The following is a 24,156-nucleotide window of genomic DNA, read 5'->3' on the forward strand; positions in this document are numbered from 1 at the left end:
CAGCAGCACAGTATCTTAGGTGCCCAAATTCCTGAGGGAAGTCTGGTTACTTGAAACAAATTATCAACTCATTCTAATAAGAGTTATTAATTGCCTACTTCTACAATTATGCAGACAAGTACATTCTGAAAAGCTATCATCAACACTAGTTTCAAAAAGTTCAAGTAGCAATAAATGGCTTATAATACAGCCAGAACTCAAGTAGTTGTTATAACTTGTCACTCTCTCCCTGACTTAACTTGAAAAAGTTTCCTAGCAGATCTGTTCATGCCTTTATCACTCCACAGCATGCAAAGTCTGCTGTCACTTCTGCTGCCACTCAAAAATCCAGGGTTCCTCTTCCTCCTCTTTATTCTCTTTCCTTTCAGGACTTAACATCTTTCCAGTGTTCAGCTCACTCACCCCCTCTTCCATCAAAGGCACTGTGCCCTTTCCCCTCTCTCAGAGCTTTCCTGGTTCCCACCTCCCCTTTACAAACTTGCTGTGCTCCGGACACACCTACAGATAGGAAGATCTGTCATGCTCACCCACTGTTAACCAAGCCCCAGCTGTTCTTACACCCAAGCAGCACTCCAGCCACCACCCACCAGGTTCCTGAGCTCTCCCTTCACAGCAACATGTACACAGCTGCCCTGACAGCTGCTCAGTCACTGGCCTTCAGACTAGAGCCATTTAGCTAGAACTTTGTCCCTCACATGCAAAATTTCAGTACCAAAGAGTTCAACCGATGTTTACCATTAGTAAGTTAAATGCTGCACTCTTACCACAGCTATTTCCTACTTCAAAAATCCAAGGAAGCCTGTGGTATCTTGAACTCCACTGCACAGGAATGCTTTATTTTTTTTTAATGCCACTATACAAGTTCTGACAGAGCTTATGTTTCTGCCTTTCTGTATACACTCTGAAGAAGCCACTGCAAGATCTGCAACTGTATTGAACTCTCTCAGAGAAGTTAAAAAAATGAGAGATCTGGGAGATAGGAGAATACAGTCCAAATACATCTCATGAAATCATACACTAAGTCCTCTACTTAATACACCTGGATGACTTATATGCATGAGATATAGAAAAAAATATGTAAGGTCTCTGTTTTAATACCACACTTAAAGATTACAGCTGTAAGCAAGAAATCAGTAACACACATTAACTGATACGCTTGTTTGCAGCTTAGATCAACTGAGAACTACACTGATCATATTAGCTTCAACTGTTCTGAATACAGGCAGGCTGATATAAGATCTCTAAAGAGTAAATAGCCTCTCCTTAGTATCATCAGTCAGTTAATTTTCCAGTTGTCTTCTGTGAGCTGGTGACAGGTCATTTCCACTTCTCTTGCAGAGCTTGCAGCTGAAGAAATACAGTGGAATGTTTACTACATCATAAACTATCATGTCTCTTAAAAATGGCAGATTAACATTCATAGTCTAAAGGAAAAAAGACAGAATTAATGTCAGGCAGGAAATAAGGGGTTTTATAGCCTTTCAAAACTACATAAAACAACCTGACAATACTGAACAGTAGTCCACACTGAGGCATAACTAAGATAGTAGTTGTTCCTTTTAATCAGCTTTTACAGACATTTGTTCCTATCCAGAAGTTTTGCCTCCTCTTTTTTTTTTTCCCTTTAACTAATACAATTTACAGAACTGTCTCCATCTTTGCCTCTTCCTTTCTCCTGAAAGGAATGTGATTTTACAAGTAAACCAACTTCCCCTAAGCCTGGCCCAGGTGTCCCTCTCTAGCTGTCACTGTCACAAAGCAGACACCAGGGAGGCCCACTGGACTGCTGCCTGCTGGGGCATTCCAGGCGGGAATGATCCCAAGTGCTGCTGAGGGCTCAGCCAGGCCTTGGCGAGCAGCTCTGTCAGCAGCTTCCCCAACTCTCCCTCACTCCTAGGCCCTCTGTTGTGACAGTACAGCTGTTTGTGCAGCCACACAAGGAACCAGACTGGGAAATGATCCAGATTAACAATAACCCACTGAAGAATTTTTACATGACAGCCAGGCTCCTCATCCAGTCAACTCAACTTGGGCCACCTCACAAGCACAGAGCCTCCCTGGTCTGTAAGCAGCAGCAGCTCCACACAGTGCACAGGACACAACCACACTCTGTTCTTCCCAGCAATCATAATTTTTAATTCCTGTTGAGGATCTCAACATGTCATCAATACACAATATCCCCCGTGTAACACAAAAAACACCTGCAGATTAATTCTAGTCTAAGTCTGACGAAGCAGTTACTCTGTTTTGGGAACACACTTGATCTGCTCCGTTAGCAACTTCTGGTTTTACAGAGATCCATTGTAGACAAACTGCCAGGACAAATGCAACTGTATTTGCCAGAACAGAATACACTTTCTACACTACTCCCTGTTTTCCTCTGGAAAGGCCAACCAACAGTACTCCAATTTGGCACAAAGTAAATATAATTGGCAACACAAATCAAATGCCTGTTACAAAGTAGCCCTACTCTAAGTTTGTCTCTTCTAAACCAGTGAATACCAAGAAGCATACAAAAATTCCAAGGTAACTTTCAGTCTTTTAAAATAACCTCCTGAACTCAGCTGTTAACATGAGGAAGCATGCTGAGTAGAAGGAATATCCTTATTTTTTTAAAAACTTCTTTCACTAATCAAAGTGCAGGGAGAGCTCTTCTGAGGACCTCAACAGTCCCAGTTCTGAAATTATTACATCACTAACTCACATGAGTTTACCACTTAAAGTGCAAATTTCCTGTACATTAAAGCCTCGACATAAACCAGTACTTATATTTGCAGCCTGTCAGTGTGGCTTTCTAGAATATTTTAGGATCACTCTATACATTCTAGAGGGGACAGAACAACTGCCTGCAAAGTCCTGAAGTACTAGTGACAGCCATTCCCACACAGCACAACTAAGTAGCAGTGTCAGAAACGTAGGTCCTCTGTCTTCTAGACACAAGATTCCTCCTACTCCTTTATCCAATATTCTTATTCAAATTACAGTCTTGGTATACAAAGAGAAGTTAAAATCTTCACTCTTCTAAATATTTTTTTTTTTTGCTTCATTTTGGTTTGCTAAACAAGACTAAGCTTCTCAATGTCTGTTGCTTATTGTGCTTAATAAGTTAGAGTCCCCTTTTTTAAAGCATCAAGTATACCTAATTCTAGTTATAAAAGTGAGTATTATCAAGATAAAGCTGTTTATGTTGTTACTTAGTCCTTGCATCCACATGCTGCAAGACAAAGGTCTCAACTTCAACCACACAGCATGTAGTGATCTGAAAAAAATAGTAATAATCTGTGGTTTGAACTGAACACCACATTCACTATGTAGTTAGTTCCGTATACAAATAAATAACCTTTTTAAAGGTTATCAGCTATCTAGGCATTAGCTAGGAGTGCTTTCCTAGTAAAGACCAAACTTGGAACTATGGCATGTTCCAATTCACTCACTTTCTGTAAACACTCAACTTGTCAAAAGCTTCACAGGTATTATATTTTCATCCATTCTGGTTTAGAAGGGAAATTAAATTCTTCTCCCATCAATTGCAGTTATCTATAGACAGCAACTTTCAAGTCTTTCATAGTGCCTCCTAACTCTCATTTAGCAGCAGGGTATTTTTCAGTGAAGCAGAAGATCCTTCTTTCCAGCAGAGTATCAAGAGTACACTGCAGTCAGGCATATCACATCAGTTGAACTGTTAATGTATGGAGGATATCACTGCACATCAGAGCCCAGTAACCATCTGGGGCAGAGTCTGCTCCCACTCAAGAGCTGGTGCAAACCCTCTTCTACCTGCAAGGGCTGCTTGAGGACACAGTATTGCAGTGGTAGTTTTGTGTATGGCTGGAGAGAGATCAATATCCAGTTTCTCTCTGACTGGATTATATAAAAAATATGAGATGTTTTCCAGTAGTCCAAATCAGTCCTTTTTCTTGCAATAAGAACAAAAAGACAGAATTATTCTAACACACCCTTTGGAATACTATGCTATAGGCCTGATAAGGTACCAAACAAACCACTGATTGCATTGAAAGACATTTAACTGAAGCCATGATCAATAAACACATTCCTCTAAGTGAGGCCACTATTTTGATACTATTTCAAAAACCATGCAAAACAAGACCAGGATAAATACATATACTTTGTAAAGGACCCTGGTTTATTGAACTTGATTAATTGGAATAACGATGTTAGATAAAAACGAAACCTACGAAAAACAGAAATACAACTCTGGAATGAAGACACTGTTGTTGGCATAACAAAATGGAAATGTGAAGGTACACAGTCTGAAAAAGTTAAATAATTAGATAGTTCTCAAGAATAAGCACCAATATTTCTGACTGGGATGACTCCACCCTAAAATGCTTCTTAAAATGATCTGATTAACCTTTTAAGTTCCCATATGGGTCACTACGAGACATAATGGACAGACACTGACAAAGTTTGCCTATATCTTTATGAAACAGAAGAACTACTGAGCAAAACACATCTTGCTTTAATTTCAAGCATTGCTCAGTATCACAGGTAGATTCTCCCTAGGATGCTGCAGCAAACACTTAACTTTGACAGTTCTACAAACTCGTACTGCAGACAATCAGAAAATCATTGATGTGAGAAATTCTAGGGCAAACTTCTAACCAAACCATGGAGTTTAGCCTACAAGACTTGTGGAGATCCATGCAGTTGCTAAGCAGACATTGTCCCTCACCTCTCCAAGACAGTGTTTCCTCTTTCCTCTGCCTTCTCTCTCTAGACTGGAGAAAAGAAAGAGATTCATTGTGAAGATCAGAGCAACTCAGTTATCAGCTCTCTTTTCAGAACTTAGTGCAGAAGCTACTGGAAGCTTCCTTCCCTACCAGGTTTTTCTCCATCCAGTAACTTCAGCATCCATATACACTGCTAGGCAGCTTTCGTTTTAGGTAGAATATGGAGATATTCAAAGAAAACCACAAAGGAAAAAGTGCCTGTTTAGCTTTGTGCTTCCTCTTCCCCTTAACAGAATTCTTGAGCATCCAGACACACAAACTACTGCAAGCTTTTGCTGAGTAAGGAAAATACCCTGATTTGATCAGTATTGTGGGGGTTTGGAAAAAGCAAACCGCTAAAGTTACAAATTTGCACTGCAAATCCAGGGCAGGAAGATAGCAGCTTCTGCTGCAGAGGGCGAGTCTCCCCAAGAAAGCATATTTATCAACAACTTTATAGCCTTACCAGCTTCTGCATGCTACTAACACCACCTGAAGTTCCAGTCCCCATAGTACATGCAGATCTACTTAAGCACAGTAACCAAGACTTACGTTTTTCTAGTTTATAGTACCTACAGAAAAAACTGGAACCCATTAGGGATCAGAGCCAAGAGTCTCAGTTCAGGGGAGATAAAGTCACTTTTGTCAGAGTTTTAACACTCATGTAAAAAAGCTAGGAGAGAAGTCCAGAGGTCAGCCTTCTCTTTTTGGCTCTGCCATCTGCTGCCCACTTGTTTCAAGAGAGCCACCCCAGTATCTCAGGTTGCCCTCTCCCATTTATTTTTAGCGGATGGGGAAAATAGCCACCTACCTCAAAGAGCCAAAAATTAGTCAACATTGGAAAGCACCAAGCTGCTTGCAGACAACTGTGCAACAGAAGCTTTAAGAAGCTCAGACTCAGGCTTTTTTCAAAGCAGAAGTCTCAGCTTGAAGGTTTAAAAAAAAGCTCTTTTCCTGTTCTTTTTGCACGTTCATATGCCACAACTCTAATGACATGTGAAAGACCTCTTGGCCTTTAGGGCAAGTGACTGGAAGGGCAGACTACAGACACTGTTTCCTCAATTAATGCTTAAAAAAGCCAACAGTCACCTAAGCCTGTTTCTTGCTTGCTCAGACACATCTCAACAAAAGGCCTACAAGTAAGTGAGCATACTTCTTTACAAGTTAAGAAATAATTGCTAGGGAAAGTAGTGACAAGCAGCCTCAGAAGGAGATACACACCACAGCACAAATCCAAGGCACTGAAAACTTCAGGCCTTACAACTGGCTTCCCTGTTAGCTGTCACTTGACAAAGGAGAAATAGCCCATCAGATTCAGGTGAGGGTGCACTACCACCAGATCTTTTATTTCACTTTGTAGAAACTTATGAAACAGATCATGTTGCCTGGAAAGAAACAGCCTGGCTTGTCAGCAATGAAACACTTATCTACTGAATAACAAATATTGAAAGGCAATCACAAAATCCATCATCTAATAGGTCATGTGTAAAGACCAGGATGCCAAAGCATCTTGCTTATTATATCACAGAAAGCACCTTATGCCACACAAGTATATACAAGTGTTCAGTAAAACAAACACCTGCCCCATGACCACGAAACTGACCTCATATGGCAGTTAACTGTGACACCTTAAAGATCCTCTTAAACAGTCTCCTTAAATTTAATGAAGTTACTTTAAGCCAAGTGAGGATCCAATCAAGGTTAGATCTGCCTGGCTTGCATGTGCATTTTCATCCTTCAGGACTCAAATATTTACACTTACATGCATGTTTCTACCTCCACACTGTTTGAAACCTCAAACCCTAAGGTACTGATCCTATTTTCACCCAATTTTTTTCAAGACTCGTAAGCTGAACCTCGATAAAGCATCTAAGTTCACTTGTAACTACAGCCAGTCCCGTAAAAACGAACCTCCAACACTCTCCTGTAGATGAGTCACAGACACCGATATATTCAAGTCCCGTGGCAAGTTTAGGCCCTAAACTTTTAAGAGGGTTTTTACTACGGCCCACAACACTGAACGTTTTATGCTGCTTCCCTCCCACCCATTTAAAACAAACACACCCCAACGAATTCAGAGGGGAGGAAAACCGCGAAACGCAGCCCTGAGAAATCCCCCGCCCCAGCGCTGCCAGAAGCCACCGAGACTCGGCAAAGCTGCTCCTACCCCCTTTGCAAGTTCAGCTGCCACCATGACGATCGAACCACGATTCGGCAGGAGACCAAGAGGCACCATTTCATCCCTCCGCCGCGGCACAAACCAAGGGCCCCCCCGGGCCGCCCGTGCGGCCTTTCCCCGGCCGGGCCGGCCCCAGGCCGTGTGGCGCACTCGGTAAAGCGCTCGCCCTCCACCTCTCGAGGTGGGGAGGAAAACGCGGCTGAGCGAGACGCCGCAGGGACGGGGGGGGCAGGCGAGGAGGGCCCCGCTGCTCACCCCCGCTGCCTCGAGTGACGGCCCCGCGGCGGGGAGCCGGCCCGGGGGCTCTTCTCCCCTTGCCCCGGCCACCCTTTGTTCTAGCTGGCGGCTCCCGGCCCCGCGTCCTTCCCCGGCACCCGCCGCCGCGGCTCCCTCGGAGGAGCCCCCCGAGGGGCTGCCCGGGCCCCCCCCACCCCCCCGCGACGGGGAGGGCAGCCGCTCCCTAACTTTTGTCGTGGCCGCAGTGAGGAGCCGGGGGGCAGGGCACCCCGAGCCCCGGGGGTCAGCGGGCCCAGCCGCCTCGGCAGCCCCCCCGGCAGCCCCCCCGGCCCCGGTGCCCCCGCTGCTGAGTCACCCCCGCGCAGGGCGACGCGCCCCGCAGACAATGGCGAGGGCGGGCCGTGCCCCGGGCCTCCCCCGCCGCCCCCGGCCCTCGCACCGTGATGTTGCAGTGGATGGTGAGCGGCGGCGGCGGCTGCGGGCTGGAGCCCGGCGGCGGCGGCAGGAGCACGAACTGGCAATGGAGCTCGTCCAGCTTCCAGGAGACGATGCGGAAGCGCTCGTGGTCCTTGTCGAAGATAGACTCGAGGAACTTCAGCTCGGCCTTCAGCCCTGACACCGACATCCTGGCCTCATCTCCGGGCCCGGGCCTGCGCCGCCTGGCCCGCTCTGCCGCCGCCTCCCTCCGCCTCAGCCCGGCCCGACCCTGGCCCCGGCCGCGCCTGCGGGGCGGAAGATGGCGGGAGGGCGGGGGGGGGGGCCGGGGCAGCCCCAGCCGGCGGGGGGGGACGGCGAGCGCGGCGGCAGCTCCTTTGTACCAGCCTCCCGCACCCGCTGCTCGCTTAAAAGGGCAACAGCGCAGCCCGCTCCCCCCTTCCCCTTCCTGCCGGCGGGCTGGGCCAGGCCCGCCAGCCGCCCCGCCCCCGCTGGGCCGGCCCCGCTCCCGGGCCACAGGCAGCAGGGCCGGGCCGGGCCTCCCGCTCCTCCCCCGGGGCCGCCCCCGGTCAGCACCGCCCCCGGCAGCCCCGCCGTGCCCGAGCCGTGCCCTCCGCTCCCCGCTGCCCGACCGCAGCGCCCGCTCACCCGCCTGCTTCCTCCTCTGCCGCTGCCCAGCCCTGCGGTCTGCCCTTCCCCGCCGCACTTTTGTTTCGCTGAGGAAAAAAAACAAAACAAAACAAAACAAAACGACCAAAAACCTGCGGCTTGGGTTTGCACTTGTCAACTGCGAGCCCTGGCAGCCCGCCGGCACTGCCAGGGGTCAGGCAGCAGAAACCAGGAATGCCTCTCCCCACACTTCTGACGGATCAATACAAACAAAACACGGTGTCGATCCCTGCGGGCTGGAAAGCAACAAGGCAGAGGCCAAGAAAAATTGCTAACGTTGCATTTAAGTTCACCTGTAATTGCTTGTACAACGTTTTTCCACCAGAAAAAGCAGCATGAAGCATGAAAGCAAGTGTAAAGTGAATACTCAGTGCATTCAGGAATCAAGAGATGCTGCTTCTCCTTCTGTCGCTTCCTGACACTGGAAAAATAATCCCTGCACCTTTATTCATCCTTTTCTATCTTGGTTTTGTCTATAGACAGCTCTTTGGGAACAAGGAGCAGCTCTCAGAGGGCATAAAGAGATTATTACTGTGACACAAGTAATACTGTGGAGTGCCTGTGTTTCCCAGCCAGTTTTTAATTAATGCAGTACATACAAGTACACACACAAACCTGGAATAGGGAATTACCTTTTTTTTTTTTTCCCCTTACACTGGTATTTTCTATAAATCTTTAATTCCAGAGGAACTGGCAGCACTTCACAAACCACAGGTTGAATCTTGTCAAGTGGTAAGAACTCTAATCTGGATCCAGAAAAAGTTATGCACAAGCCCAGCTCCAAGCATATGGAAGTCTGATTCGTGGGCTTGAAATCTCTTGTCCTTCCAGCAAAGAGAACTGCAGAGAACACACTTTGCTACAAAAAGAAGCCAAGAAGGATTGACACTGACTAAATACTCTGGAGGAAGGAGCAGAAAGTCCACAGAGTTGAAAGAACTTGGGGTTTTTCAGGTGTCATTGAAAAGGCTTCTATTACACAGTGTGTGCAGCTCAGCTTTCCTAGAAGGGCTGAACTGTGTGCTGGCCTGCAAAGTGAAGAAAGAGTAGATATCACTGTTGTCTGTCAATGCATCAACAGGCAGGGTGAAGACCTTTAAGAAATAAGGGAAGATTTAAGAAGAAGGGCAAATTAGTTATCAAGAAACAGCAGAAAATTATTACTCTACCTATTAGAAAGGAAGTGCCTCGAAGAGCCTTTCTATGGGAACATAGAAAGGGAGATAAAACTAAACACACCAGACATTACATGACGTGATGTATGAAACAGCAGAGGAATAAATTTGGTGACTCAGGCCTATTTGCCTCATAGGATTTTGGCCTGGGACGCCCCACTGCAGCAGGTAGGTGGGCTGGCTTAACAAGTTCAAACTGCACCTTCCATCAACACTCCAACAGAACCTGCCTCTTCCTTCTTCACCTCTGGTCTTCCGTGCTCCTGGTCTTCTCATCCCCCTTCCCTCTGCTCTGCCTATCCCTTGACTGTCACACCCCGTGTGTTGTGGCAGCTGCACGGCCACGAGGTGCGTGTGGTGGCTGGGGGGACACCACGTCTGCACTAGCTGGCAAGAACCTCTCTCAGGCACCCAGGGATCCAAATATCATGGTGTTTCCTGACCATCTGGCAGGCCAAACAAATTGCTTCATCAGTCAAGTGTGTCCTGCAAGCCATATATTGTTTAAGTCTAGCTTAGAACATTCCCCAGCTCCTCCAGTCTGCCTTTTTGTTGCAGGCTTCAAGAAGCAACATGCAGCCACACAGCCACCACTCCCCTAAATTCTGTTACACTTCTCCTTATTTAGTAGGCATTGTGCAAGCTGTGACATTGGCTGTGAACTCATTTCTGTGATAAGACCTGTAGAACACACTGGGGCTGCCTCACTCTCTGAAACACAGAGGCTGCTTCAGCCTTGTTCATCCTGTCTGACTCACTCCTGATTCCTTCAGGGACTTGCCAGGAGGCTTTGACACGAATCTCACTTGGGTCACAAGGTGACTCAGGAAATCCCAAGTCTCCCAAAGACTAAAATGAATGCACACAGGGGAAGACCCAACATCTCTGGTAAAGACCCCCAGGAGCACTTCCCTGAGTAGATTCCAGTAATTACAGATGCACTTACATTCCCTTGATCTGTATTTCCTATAAGCACAATTTTTTTTCTACCTTTCCTCCTGCAGGTACATCTTCAATATCATCTCTTTACCCATCATACAGATATATTTCCTCTTCCAGGGATCTGAACTTAGACCAGACCTCTCTGTTATGAAAATAACAAACCTTGATAACCTTCTTTGTTTCTTTTCCCTCCCTTTCATTAAAATATAATGAGTTTTGAAAGAGTCCTCAACTTCAACTCTCAAAAACCAGCAGATTCCTCCTTGCTTTCTTGGGCAGAACTGGCAAGAAAAAAAGGTTGCAAATGGTTTAGACCAAAATTTTCTTTCCCATTAGCATTTCCTAGCAGTCCTGCCTCTAACACATCAGCTAGGCATGGCCTTGGTGGGACAGAAAGCTGGCAGCAAGGGGTGAAGGAAACTGTAGGAAAGGTGAGTTCAGGATGAGCCATTAAGAAGGAAATTAACAATGATACAGGATGGATGGGCTTTGAAGAAAGAAAGAGTTGAAGCTTAAAGAAAGGATGTTCCAGAGTACAGATGAGTTTTAGTTTATATTAGTCCTTTTCTTCCTGTGAATGCTTTTTCCAGGTGTGCTCTATTTACAGCTTTACCCCTGATTGACGCTCCCGTACATTCATTTGAGTGTTTGTGCCCAGCAGAAGATTGATTTGTTTCTCCAATAATAGTTTATGGGTTTGTTTTTTGACCTCACTTCCCTCATTTACAGCCAAGCCCTTAGAAAGGTTCTTTCAGTTTAATTTTGATGTCACTTTCCCAAGAGAAATGGCAGGCATCAAAGAAGGAACTGCCACTTGAAAAACAAGGAAGGCCCAGATATTTTGTAACCCTGAACCCCAGGATAAGGAGAAAGAAAAGGATAAAGTTAATGAGATGGGAGGAAATGTAAATTTGTTTTAGTGATGGATGATGCAATTTGGTAAAAGTTGGTCTTGGGGTAGGAAAAAGAACTTTTTCACAGGTGGCAGCAGAACCAGAGACTAGAAAAGACAAATAATACAAAAAATACAAATGATACCCATAAAGATAAGGCAGGAACTTTACCTGAAACCTTGGGCAAAGGCACAAAGATTCAAGAGGATCCTGCTTGTCCAAGATGCAATCCAAGCTGTCTTGCTCACCAAAGCCAGGCTTTCATATCAACTTCTGAGCTCACAGCATCGAAGTCATTGCTTCAATAATGAGGTCACTGTCAAAGCATTTCAGAAAAGAAAATAAATATATATATATACCAGTGCATAAAAGCTGATGAAATGGCTGGACAGAGCAGCTTCAAGAAGCATGGCATGCAGTGAGCATGAGATTGCTTGGTCCCTGAAGGGCATTCAAAACCAACCTAGCCTAGAGCAGCTTTGGACAGATAGTGATACTCTTGTCCAGATGTTCCTTGCCCAAGGAAAAGGGTCAAGGAGGTGTCCCTACAGGCACTCAAATACTATGGCCACAAGTTTAACATCTAAAAAATAATAGTTTTAAAATAAATTTTAAAAGTAGCTTGGCTTTCCCCAGGATGGTCAGCGAGTAGTTTTCAGTTACAATTCTTCTGAGTCCATCCCTCTGGCTGTCAGCAACTGAGTCAACATACATGCCTTCTAGAGGGTTCTTTTGCTCAGCCACTCAGGAGTGTCTGTGATCCTATACAGGAAACAGCAATAATCTTTTGGTAAAGGTGTAATGACTGTTTGTGGATTTGTACTTCTGGCTGTATTTATCTATACTTTACTGAACAGCGTCTATTTCAGAACAGTCAAAAGCTGAACAGTGTCTGCAAAGGAAGGTTAATTATATGTTTTTGTTCCATGTGAAAGCTGTGGGAATTAATATATTAGCAGAAAGGTGCCACAGGAAGGCAAAGCCATGTTAATCACAGTCTTGCAATGTTGCAGATGGTGATTAGAATCCACTGTACAAACTCCTTGCACATACTTTAAAATGCACAGTGAGAAAATACACCTACTGTTCTCCTTTATGGCTCACGTATCTTCTTAAAAGCAGATGAGAAGCACATCTATGGAAGCAATAAGGACCCCTGCAGCCACACCTGAGGCATGCCATCCAGTAAATGATAGAACAAGCTACAGAAAAAAGGCAATTGTGGTATCATTTTTCCAAACCCAGCTGTGCAAGGGAAGAGGTAGCTGCATGGAGCACTGCTCAGACCGTGCTAACACGCCTTCCACGGACACCCTAGAACTTGCACCTCTTTCTTGGGATTCAGAGTCATAAGCCTTATAGGGCTCAGGAAGCTTATCTTGCAATCATCAGACTTGGAAGAGACTTTATGAAAGTTGTACAGTGAGCTGGTGTCAGTGCTGGGATTTGTCCTGCTTGTGCTGTTTATCAGCAGAACCAAGCTGTTTGAGAAGAGGAGACACCTCGAATCCGGGGCCCGTTGTAGAGTTGCCCTCTTCACAGCCTTGCTGTAGACTGAAACAATCACAACTTCACATGCCTAGCCATGTCCTGTCCTACCCTAATGTCCTCCTTGCTCAAGGGGAGCAGGTGAAGTGCCACAGGAGCTGTGACAGCCCACATTTTGGGTGTTGTCCATCTCTCCATGCTAAGAATGCTCACAGGGTACATGGAGCAGAGAGGTGGAAGGAGGCTCAGGGCCCACAGTCCCTGGAGAAGTAGCATGATGCTGCTTTGATGATCTATAAGGTCCCTTCCAACCTTAATGACTCTATGATTCTATGAGAGGTGGCACATCCATTTGGGGTGATGTTGAAAGTTTTATGGGAGTCAGTTGATCTCAGATCTTTAGCTGCTCCCTATTGCACATCACAAGCAGGTTTTTTTCTCACTGTCACCATCACAGGACAGGGTAGGCTTTACAAGGATCACACAGTACTCACAGGGATTAAAACACTGGTGAGCTAGATCAGTGATTTTCAATCATTCTCTGATTTGCAGGTCACAGGGCTCCATATGTTGGAAAATAACTCAGAAACTTAGAATGATGTGGTTATTTTGTGCAAGGTGTACTCTGTATATATGTATACAAGCTAAAATTGCAGTCAGAGAGGCACACAACTAGTACCAATCAATTAGCTCTGAGCAAGGACACCCTGCAACAACCAGGCCTTGAAGAAGGCAATTAATCAAGAGGTTTAAAGAGTGTCTCATGTAAATCACCAACTTGACAGAGAAGACTTGAGGTTTATATGGATAATTGGACCTAAGGAATGAATAAGGTGATAAAGAAGAACCAAAATCAAGCAGATTGATGGCTAAACCAGTCTTGGGCAGTTTGAATTGTAGAACTTTTGATATTGTGTCCTTTAGGTGAACTAACTCATTATAATGTCATTATAATACTAACAATCACCTCCCCCAGTCAAAAACACCCCTGCCCAGGTGAAGACCCTTCCCTTGAGCATGCGTGATAGTAGAAATAGTGGTGTAACCATATTACAACTCTATGTGAATCACTAACCAATCACTGTAAGGAGGATGAACTTAGAAGCTTACTAACTTGATAGTTTTGTGTATAAATGTAATGAAAAATCTCCTCTGGTGTGCTTGATTTGTGGGAAAGCACCAAGCACCCAGCTTTGTACAAACCTGCAATAAATAACTATGTCTTCCCTCCTAAACATGGTCTCTTGGTCTGTTTTGGGAGCCATCCTAAAGCAGTAACCCACAGACCACAGGTCAAGATCTACCAAGCTCTGGAATGGGATATAAATATAAATATAAATATAAATATAAATATAAATAATATACTATGAATATAAGCTCTGAATATCAAATACACAAAATTGAGTGTGGTGAAGTACCTCTGGAAAATTAATCTATATCTTCCTGCATGAAGAAAGGACAGAAATTTAGTACATTTTTTATATTACAAAGATTACCTGCAGTATGAAGAGTTGCCTGAGAAAAACACAGAGAAAACAGCAGTCTCAAATGCAAGACAAAACCTCAGAAAATAATTATCCCAGCAATTACCATTCTGTAAATCTGACTCTTTTCCTGCCCAAAACAAACTCTAAGCACAAAAAGCCACTAAAACAGATGAAGGAAACAGACTCACAAGCCATCATACTTGCCCTGGAATTTATAAGGAAGGGAACCTCCTATAAAAGGGAAGTAGCAGAACCAATATGCTGAGCTTTAAACAAAACATTTCAAAGACTGAATCACAAGAGTTTGGAGGTAAAATTAATTCACATCTCTTTTGACATAACAACACCCACACCACTTGAGAACTGACAAGTATTGTGAACAAGGAATAAAAATTGTCAGTGACTGAGCAGGAAAAGGTTCTTGGTGTTTCTAAAATGGATCATGATAGTGGTAGGCTAAAGTTGATCTCAAGTCTTTCACAGTGATCTAGAAGAAACTATCATTTATTAAATAACCAGATAACACAGTGAGGCATTTTGAATAACAGTGAAAACAAGGAAATAATTCCAAGAGGAGTAGAAAAATCAGAAACGGTAAAAAAAAAACCAACCACAAACAACAACAAAGTAAAACAAAAAACCCCAACTCCTTGATCTATAAGCCAAAAACCTGGTGAATCCTGGTTTCCTATAGATTATGTTTTTATATCATTGTCACAATCCATCTCACTTAGTCTCATGCTATAAATGCCCTCATCATTCCCCAGTTCCTTCTCATGTCTCCACATTTCTTACTTTCCACAGGATTCTCCATATTTCCACCCACATTCACCACCTGTTTTGGCTAGGGGAGACAGAGCAGATGCTGTGGCCGCTTTCAGAATCTATCCTGCCTGGTTTATTCTACTGTGTTCTTTAAGCTATTTAAGATGATGTTTTTATAGATAAGATTCCATCTTTTTGGCCAGTACCTACGTGCAGAAAAGCTCTAGTTTGAGGACAGGATAAGACCAGGGTCTTTCTCAATATTTCCCATAAAACACTTTCCTCTAATTAGTCACTAATTTTGAGAAAATTTGTGGGAACATCATGTTTTACTCTATGTTTCATTTACATTTAACCAGTCCAGGAAGTCCAAGAAGCAGTTATGAGCAAGGTCAGGGTAATGTTTGGTGGCCTTTGGCAGTATCATTGTATCAAGGAAAGCTCCTTGATAATCACAGGAGGCAAAGCCTCCCCTAGATCAACAGCAGTGATTTTGGCAGGAAAGTATCAACAACCAGAGCAAGGTGCAGGACTTGGAGGGCACATTTCTGAAGTGGGTCTTAAAAGGACTGAACACCAGAGCCAGCTTCTTAGATGCAGCTGATGTCCATTAGATCCCCCTCCACACCCCCCAGTCCTAGATCTGGCTTGCACTCAGCTCCAGACACCACACAGAACAAGCTCAAAACAACACAGCACCCATGTGACACCTACAAGAATGCAGACTGTGCCAATATGCTCACCATGTGCTTTTTGGTTTTTTAATCTTTAGACAAGAGTCCTAATTTGTCCCCTACCTAAATGAGGAATATTCATCTGGCTTGAAGATCCCAAACACTTCAACCGAAGGACAGTTAAATAGGGAAACAGTAGCTTCCCATAGGGACAGGAAGGGAGGAACAGAGCTGCAGGGAAGGTGTTTAAGCATCTTTGTCATCCCCTCCCTGCACGTGGCTGTATCATCTAACCAGCAGTACAGGCAGCTGCTCAGCCCTGCTTTTGTGGTCTGGCTCCCAGTACCTGCTGACTGTGAGCACTAAAGTAAAGAGAAGGGTTATTTAGCATTGATATGCAGAGGAAGCTGGGGATCAAAGCAAGGCAAATGAAATGAAACCGAGAAGAAGTAAACACAACCCAAACGCTGGCCCAAATTTTCCTGCCACAAAAACATAACAGACACTAGAGCTTCTGAGGAAGCAATGCCCTAGTGCAGAAGAGCTGCCAAGAGTGGCCAACAAGGGGGCACAAGGGTGGTCCTAGGTGGGCAGGATGGGGAAAGCCAAGAGAAAAAGCTGTGATCTCAGGCTGGCAAGGCAAGCTGGATAAGGCGAGCTATAGGAAAGAAATATTGATTAGAGACTGCTTAGAAACTTGCTCTAGCCCAAATGTTTAAAAGAACCAAATCTTGCCACACTGGTGACCCCGTTCTAATTTCTGCTGCACTCCTGACAGCATGAACAGCCCTGACGAGCCCGGGCTCAGTGGCGATGCCTGCCAGCTCCTGGTGGCAATCCCGGCAATTTTCAGCGAGCACACACTACCACCTAGCGCCAAGAGGTTTTGCTGCAGGAAGGGAATGGGAAACAAGTGTTCCCCAAAGGGGCTTTGGTCCCTGCAGCTCCAGAGCTCCTCTGGGCCGGGCAGTGCCTCTCGGTGCAGCCTGAGCGACTACACTGACATGGGAGGAGAAGCAGGTACAGGCTGAACGGGGCTGGGGGGTTTTAATAGTTTGTGTGCTTGAGAGGACAAAAAAAAGCCCCTGTAATGTCAGCAACCCTGAGGAAAAAAGAAGAGATACCAATAAAAGAAGGCAGTGCCCCCTTTTCTGTGCTCTGCAATTGTTTTCAAGCATTCGGTCAATCCTGTTTTGTCCATCACCTGCAGTGACTGCAGGGCGGCACTGGAAAGGTGTGAGTTCTTAGACTCTGATGACTTATGTCAAAACTGAGCACCAGCCCTCTAAATATAAGAGACAAAAGTGCTTTACTGTCACTTTCCCTGTCTCATTCTCAGCTTCTTGACAGCTGACCTGGCCTTTAACTAACTAACCCAAAAAATTAATCTGAGGAACTCTCCCTCTGTGTGGTTGTTGGCCTTGTGAGCAAATGGAGCTGACCATAAATTCTTACTCATCATGCTATTTAATACAATAGTTTTACAGATGAGATTCTGTTTTTTGGTGCTTTTTTCTGTCTGGGTACTCTAGAGTCAGCAAAATCAACTGCATACTCATTGATTTAATCTTTGCAATTACACAGAGGCTTACACCTTCCTCTCCTTTTTGCATTCACAATATTTTTGCTTTTTACAAGAAGAGCTTTTAGAAACACACAATGAGGTACCAGCTGGCAGAGTTCAGTAGATAGCAGGAAGATTTTTCCACCAGCATTCTCTGAATTGGAAGTGAATTGTGACTCACCCATATTTATTAAACTTCTCCTTTCATTTCCTCAAAAACTTACAGCTTTGGGACCCAACTGTTTTTCTGCTGGCAAAAAGTGTTACAGATGCACTGAATTCACTCTGGAGTTTACTACCACCTTCCTCTACTGATGATCAGCAGAGCAGCTCTCCTCAGCACAAGTACAGACTAGACATGAATATGTAACTTTCTAGGACAGCTGTGACAATTGTGGGTAGGTCCAGTTACCACCTGATAAAATCGGTCAAAACATTAACTTGTGACCCAAACTGGGCAGCCAGAGAAACAGCAACAGCTCCATACAACTCTTGGGACCAACAAATATTAATTATATATGGGGAATATATAGATTAAACCAACTAATTCTGATAAACACCCCATTGAGCTCCAGTGGTGGCCTGTCCATCAAGTCCAGCGAGCTTTGAGTGAGGCCCCATCTGAAGGGTGAACATTTAGTCACTGAAGAGGTACCCTGAGTATTTTGTTTGTTGTGATCTGGGGAACAAAATACTATAGTTAATGTAAATTAGTAAAATCTTATGTGTTGTATTTCAACGGGAATTGAATATTCAACATAGACACCTATTCAAAGAACCATAAATCATGGACCCAAATAAAAGATGCTTTAAAACCTCCAGATCTTTGAACTAAAATACATGTAGGGGTTTTCTTAATTTGTCTCCAGTTTATGTTTTCTTGGAGACATAAGACATATTTTAATACTTTTCTCAGGCACTTTGAATTGTAAAACATACTTTAAAATGAAAACAGCATTTCTAAAATACTTAATCTAGAAACCAAGTCCTTAAAGAAAAATACAAAATACCATCTGAGCAGCTATATTAAAATAGTTAATTTGGGAACACGAATGTTCATGTTAGACTGAAATTATGATCAAGATTTTATATTTTCTGTTTAAAAACCCAACATACTATCTTCATATATCTATAGAATTAAAAGATGCCTAAGTACTGCAAGGAATTATGAAAAGCATGACTGTAATGCTTTTTCAGGTTGCAGAAGCAGAGACAGTGGTGTGATCTAATCAAGCATTCAATTTCCAATATATTATCTTAAAAAAACTTCTGTTTGGACTCTCTTTAGACCATTCCTGTACCTATAATTTTGATGACTGTGAATCATTCACCCTGTTTTGAATTAACTAAAGCAACCAACAGGTTTTACTGGGCCACATCACTATCACCTCAAAAAAACAATTGTAAGTGTAGGCTTTGTTCTAGGCACACAAGGAGTGCCACAGAATGGTTGGGATTTAAGCATGTACTTTATATTAAAAGCAAATGCTCAACTGTTTTGCTGGATCAAGAACTGCAAGTCTTTGTGATGCCATGGTTTCTATGACAACTAAGCAGGATATTACATGAAGGATTATGATTTAAAGGAACACTACTACATCTGCTCTCTTCAGCTGATGTGGTCCCAAGTTTATCCTGTATGTACCTTGTGCACAAACCTGCTTGTCTTTGTGGGATCACTGAGCCCATGACCAGAACAGGAAGGCCTCAGCAGACTAGGCTGAAAGCAAGTGAAGGACTCTGCTCCCCTCTCTCTATTCCTGAAGAGTCCAGGGAGGAAAAATAAACTCAGACTCGGGGCTGTACTGTCCCTTCAGGCAAAGCTGCAGCCCAGGAGCCTGCTAACAGCTGAGGGACACTGCAACTGCAATGCAAGAAACCCAGAGCCAGGCAGGGAGTGGCAGCACAAGTGCTGTGAGCCCAGGGTCTCTCCCTTTGCAGGTCCCTGAGCCCTGCTGCTGTTCCCTGCACCCACCAACCTGTTCTATGGGGTTGGCTCCACAACCTGTTGAAGACTTGAGTGCCTGGCAAATTGCTAACCTCTAGTACAAGCAGGTCTCACCTTCACAGTCTCCTTCCTCCATCCCAGCAGTGATCTCTGCTGGGTCACTGCTCCTCTCAGCCCTGAAGACTACAGAAACTCCACCCTTGCTTTCCGGTTAATTCATTCTCCACTTGGATCAGCTGCAAGCATGTTTGATCTCTTTGAGATGTCCTCCAGCTCCATGGTCCTCAGTGTTCTCTACAAAACATAACCAGAAAGGTATTTTCATCCCTTGGGAGCAGGTGCCAACAGCAAATACATACTACTTCATACCAAAAACTATCCCAGACCAGCTAGTTTGAAAGAGGGTGGGAAATACCTGAGCAGTAAACTCTCTCACAGTCCTGGGTGTAATAACAGCAGCCTGCTTTTAAACTAAGAACCATTAAACACACACCTGCAGACCTCCAGCAGCTGGATGGCTGCAGCACATTCTCAGCTGCTCCTATGCTGTTCCTCCACTCATCTCAGCTAGCTGCAGCCATTTGGGCAGGAATATTGTCTTCTCTGTCTCACTGTCTGATGTTCAGAGGGCAGTCTGGCTCTCGGGCTGCTGTGCATTCAGGACACACAGATTCTCCTGCCACATCTACAGGCAAATGAGAGCCAGTGTTCCAAATTGGTTCAATGGCCCTTTTAAGAACACGGCTGACTTTGTAGCAAACAGCTCCCTTTAGATTCAGATAAATGGTTTACCAAGGAGATTAGTGCCACTGCACTTGGGAAGTCATGATACTCCTTGCAAATAAAATCAGTGGCTATAAATAGCCAGCACATCTTCCACCCTATGAGATTATGACTCCTTGCAAAACAGATGAGCTCACTGAGACATAATTTTGTGATGGCCAGATAGCTTCAACCTAAGATTGAGCCCATTATCATTAGTCCAATTAAAGCTCCTTTTTGTACCAGTAAAAAACGATGTGCTGATAAACCGCCTCGGCTCATTGTTACTGCAATATCCACAGCTGCCCTGAACACATCCATGCAAATCAATATGGCCCACTAAAAGGTTTCTAAATTAGTTAACTCTTCCAGGAACTGGCCAGATTTCTGAGAAACTATTTTCTTACAAAAATCTCATGCTTTTTGTTCTGTGTTTCTTTTATTTACAGAGGCATTAAGTCCAATCAGGAGCTCATCACACACACTTGAGCAGAGCACAATATGAATGTCACATGCTATTATTGTAATAGAAGCTGAGCCAGGGAACCTGGCCTCGAGGCTACTTTTCCCATATAAAAAAATATACTTCACCTAACCTGCATCATTCTGACAGAACTAGGTTAGGGAGTGACTCTCTATGCAGTTACATCAGCAGAGCACAATGTACCATGAGGGATGGAGAGGAGTAGCCAACGACAGCAAGCCCTTCCTCTGGCTCAGCAGCAGCCAGAACAGCATCTCCCAGAATAGCCTCAGTAAGGTGATCAAAAGGGCCTGTTTTGCTGTCATGCTAAGCTGCAGGCCATCACTTAACACTAACTGGGTCCCTAGTGTCCCTATTCTTTCTTAGGGAGAATGTCCCCACCTCTGTTGCAGGTGCAAACAACTGTGCAGCTCCCAGGGCAGCAGAGAACTGCATCCTTGTTTACAGGGTCAGGCTGCAGCCAGGCATCAGGTTCCTGTCCTGTTTTCTGAGATAGGTAAGAAACATTCCCAGGAGCCACACTCAAAATTTCTGTGCGTATCTAACTTTACTGCACATCCAGGAAAGAAAAAGCACTCAGGTCAACCTCTCCCTGCCCTGCTTCAGGGGAAGGATTGTGTGGAAGACAAGCCTGCACACATTTCTCAGGGGGTTTGGAGCTTTTGTTGTTGCCTCCAATTAGAAACCCCAACCAAAACTGCAAAGCCTTTTAAAAGCTTTGTTAACCTTTTATGAGGCAAATATTTGAACTTCAGACTTACTCATCCATAAATCCCCTTTCTGAATCCCACGCTTGGATTTCATGTGTTTGCTGCCTTCTGGAGATACAGGTTTTCTAGCAGCTGCAGATACCTGTGCAAAAGCAATCACTCCTGCCTGATGCCTGTAGGACATGAGAACTTCATGGCCCAAAACCCAACTGCTGAATCTCCTCTAAAAGCTAACTCCAGGCAGCCACATACCAAGCAATACTGCTGGGTGCTCTATATGCATTAGAGCAACTACACAGAGATATTTTTTTTCACACTTAAAAGTAGCCATCACATGCTTAGAGCCTCATATGGGATCTAGGCAGTGAATTCCTCTAGACCCAAGGAGAGCTCTTCCCCTGCTCAGTCCTATCTGCTGCTGATGGTGCCACTTGAAACATAAAAAGGCAACTCTGCCTCTCCCATGCTGAGACACAAATCTCTGAGTTAATTTTGCCTTGTGGCTCAGACACCAGACAGAGATGGCAGTAGGATGCATAGCTTTAAATAACCTATCAAAATCCTTTTGGGAGACAAAATAGCATCCATTTTTTGAGGGGTTCCCATCTGTCTGAATTTCTAATTTGTTCTTTGCAGCTAAGACAGCTCAGATGGGATTTAGCTAAGGCTAGGTATCCTGAAGCTGGGTTTCTGAAGTCTTCTTCACACCAAGATGCCAGGCTGGTACTTGCACAGCAAAATTCATAAGCTGCAGAGCTACAGCTCAGGCCCAATGTCTCACCTGCCTTCTTCAGTAAGGGTTTACAAAGGCTTTGTGGTCCATGAGAAGCATGAGAGCCACTTGGAAAGGGTGGTGTTCCCAGAGGCAGTGAATCCTACATTGCTTCAGCTGTAGAACTCTGCCCTACAGTCCCCATCCAGGGAAGTGAGACAAAGATCACTTGGCTACATCTTCCAAATGAAGGCTTTGTGGAGGCTGCATCCCCCTCCAATGTTTTGAAATTCCCAGTGGACCACATCAGTCATGGCAAGTGAGAAGCAGCATTTAAGCTGAACCTTTCATCAAGTAGAACCTCATCTGTGATGGGATAGTGTTTTCTCTTTTCAAAAATCACACAGCTGTCAGAATCTTTTTGGCTCCTATTACAACATATATTGCCTAAAAATAATTGCTTGTTTCCTGTTGTTTGACTTAGTTTGCTCTGTGTGCCTGGCAGCATTTTACAGTTTCACTGTTTCCCCAAGACTGTCAGTATGTTTCCCCTGTTGTTTGTGTGAGTTTATCACACATCACACAGAAGAAGAAAACATTAAAGAAAAAGAAAAATGTGATTATAATCCATTTAAAGTAGTGAAAAGGCAGAGGGATGTGTAGTACCAAAAACTCCTCTAGCTTTTTTTAAAAAGTGATTGCCTTCCAAATTTTCTATCCCTATTTAGCAGTAGAAGTCTCTTTCTGTAACAACAGAGCACAAGTTCTCCAAGTATCATTGTCTGTAGCAATTTCAAAAAACAGCTGAGGAAACAGCTTCATCTCTACTGATTAAATGATGCATGGATACAATCATTAAATGAGCATATAAAGTCAGTCTTCAGCATAACTTACACGTAGTACTTACATTTTTAGAAACACAAAGTTGGGTAACATTCTTTTTAGGATGGAGGAAGAAAAGCCCAAAAAACCAACATGTAACTACCAAGGCAAGAAGCCCAGAGCTTTGGGGATTTTTTTTTTTCTCCCAGTAGTCAGTAATTTTTCTCCCAGTAATCAGTAATTAAGTCTACTAATTTCAGATCTTTAGTTCTACTTTTGCTAGTTTAATCAGTTGTGAGCTCACTACTCTCCAGTCCCCAAAATTAACATCTACATCCCTCCAAAGAGGGGCACCTACTTTCAACTTTTCTCTCTCAGCAGCTCAGGATGTTTCTCTAGACACCACTTTAATCCAACAGGCTGCACATGAGCTGAGTCACAGGGAGCCAAATAGCCCTTCAGAGTGAGCAATTATGGAAAAATTATGGTCAAAAAGGAGAAAACTCATACTAGCACCAAGGAGTTTAATTTGTCACTGTTGGCAGAAAAGCCTGCCTCAAGAAAGAGACCATCCAGCACACATGGAGCTTCCATCTAGGTGGTGATGGAGCTCAGCATTTTCTGGGACTTTTATAACTGTGAGCAAAACTGATGTTTCATGCAAACAGGTTTTTCCAACATGCTCATAAGCAAGTGCATCTGCACCCCTTGTTTGCTGGTCAGCACAAGCTGGGGAGAGCAAGAGGGACAAGGAGGAAAGAGCCTGGCAATTCTTTCACCAAACAAGGCTGTCCCTGTGTGCCAAAAAAAAAAAGTAAGCGGGGTAGGAGACCAGCCTGGCTAAATAGGGACCTTTGGCTGGACCTTAGGTACAAAAAGAGAGTCTGTTACCTTTGGAAGAGGGGACAGGTCACTCATGAAGTATATAAAGATGAAGTGAACCTATGCAAGGTGAAAATTAGGAGAGCCAAAGCACAGCTAGAGCTCAAACTAGCTACAGTTTTTAGCGGTAATAAAAAATGTTTCTATAAGTTCATTAACAGCAAAAGGAGGATGAGGGAAAATCTCCATCCTTTATTGGATGCAAAGGGACTCTTAGTAACAAAGGATGAGGAAAAGGCTGAGGTGCTCAACACCTACTTTGCCTCAGCCTTTAGCAGTGGAACTAGCTGTTCCATGGATATCCAGCCACAGCAGCTAGGAGAAAGGGAGGGGATGCAGAATGCGGTCGTCATGATTAAAGAGGAAGTGGTCAGAGACTTACTACACCACCTAGACACACACAAGTCTATGGGACCAGATGGGTTACATCCAAGGGTGCTCAAAGAGTTGGCAGATGTGATGGCCAAGCCACTTTCCATTATTTACTTGAAGTCCTGGTTAACTGGGGAGGTCCCAATGGACTGGAAGGCAGCAAATGTAACACCCAGCTATAAGAAAGGCAGAAAGGAGGATCTGAGAAACTTTAGACCTGTCAGTC

At 44.3% G+C, this 24,156-nt stretch overlaps 1 protein-coding gene and 1 long non-coding RNA gene across 6 annotated transcripts in view; both read right to left on the reverse strand.

Annotated features, from left to right (window-relative positions):
* The window catches only part of UBE2Q2 (ubiquitin conjugating enzyme E2 Q2), a 47,326-nt gene extending 39,309 nt beyond the window's left edge, over positions 1 to 8,017 (reverse strand). For 2 of the 5 annotated variants that reach the window (XM_051628657.1, XM_051628655.1), the window contains exon 1: positions 7,586 to 8,017. In XM_051628657.1, coding sequence (XP_051484617.1) covers positions 7,586 to 7,771 — 186 coding nt within the window. In that variant the 5' untranslated portion in view covers positions 7,772 to 8,017. Of the gene's footprint in view, positions 1 to 4,693; positions 4,740 to 6,897; positions 6,987 to 7,585 lie in introns of those variants that run through there. The other 3 variants (XM_051628656.1, XM_051628653.1, XM_051628658.1) reach the window with 3 other exon arrangements.
* Positions 8,018 to 8,199: 182 nt separating this feature from the next.
* The window catches only part of LOC127388825 (uncharacterized), a 29,615-nt gene continuing 13,658 nt past the window's right edge, over positions 8,200 to 24,156 (reverse strand). The window contains exons 4-6 of the long non-coding RNA XR_007890460.1: positions 19,301 to 19,480; positions 11,432 to 11,576; positions 8,200 to 8,297 (exon numbers count right to left, since the gene is read on the reverse strand). This is a non-coding gene — a long non-coding RNA (uncharacterized LOC127388825). The remainder of the gene's footprint in view (positions 8,298 to 11,431; positions 11,577 to 19,300; positions 19,481 to 24,156) is intronic.

This window comes from Apus apus, chromosome 10, assembly GCF_020740795.1.
Source record: "Apus apus isolate bApuApu2 chromosome 10, bApuApu2.pri.cur, whole genome shotgun sequence".
In the NCBI taxonomy this organism is placed as follows: domain Eukaryota; kingdom Metazoa; phylum Chordata; class Aves; order Apodiformes; family Apodidae; genus Apus; species Apus apus.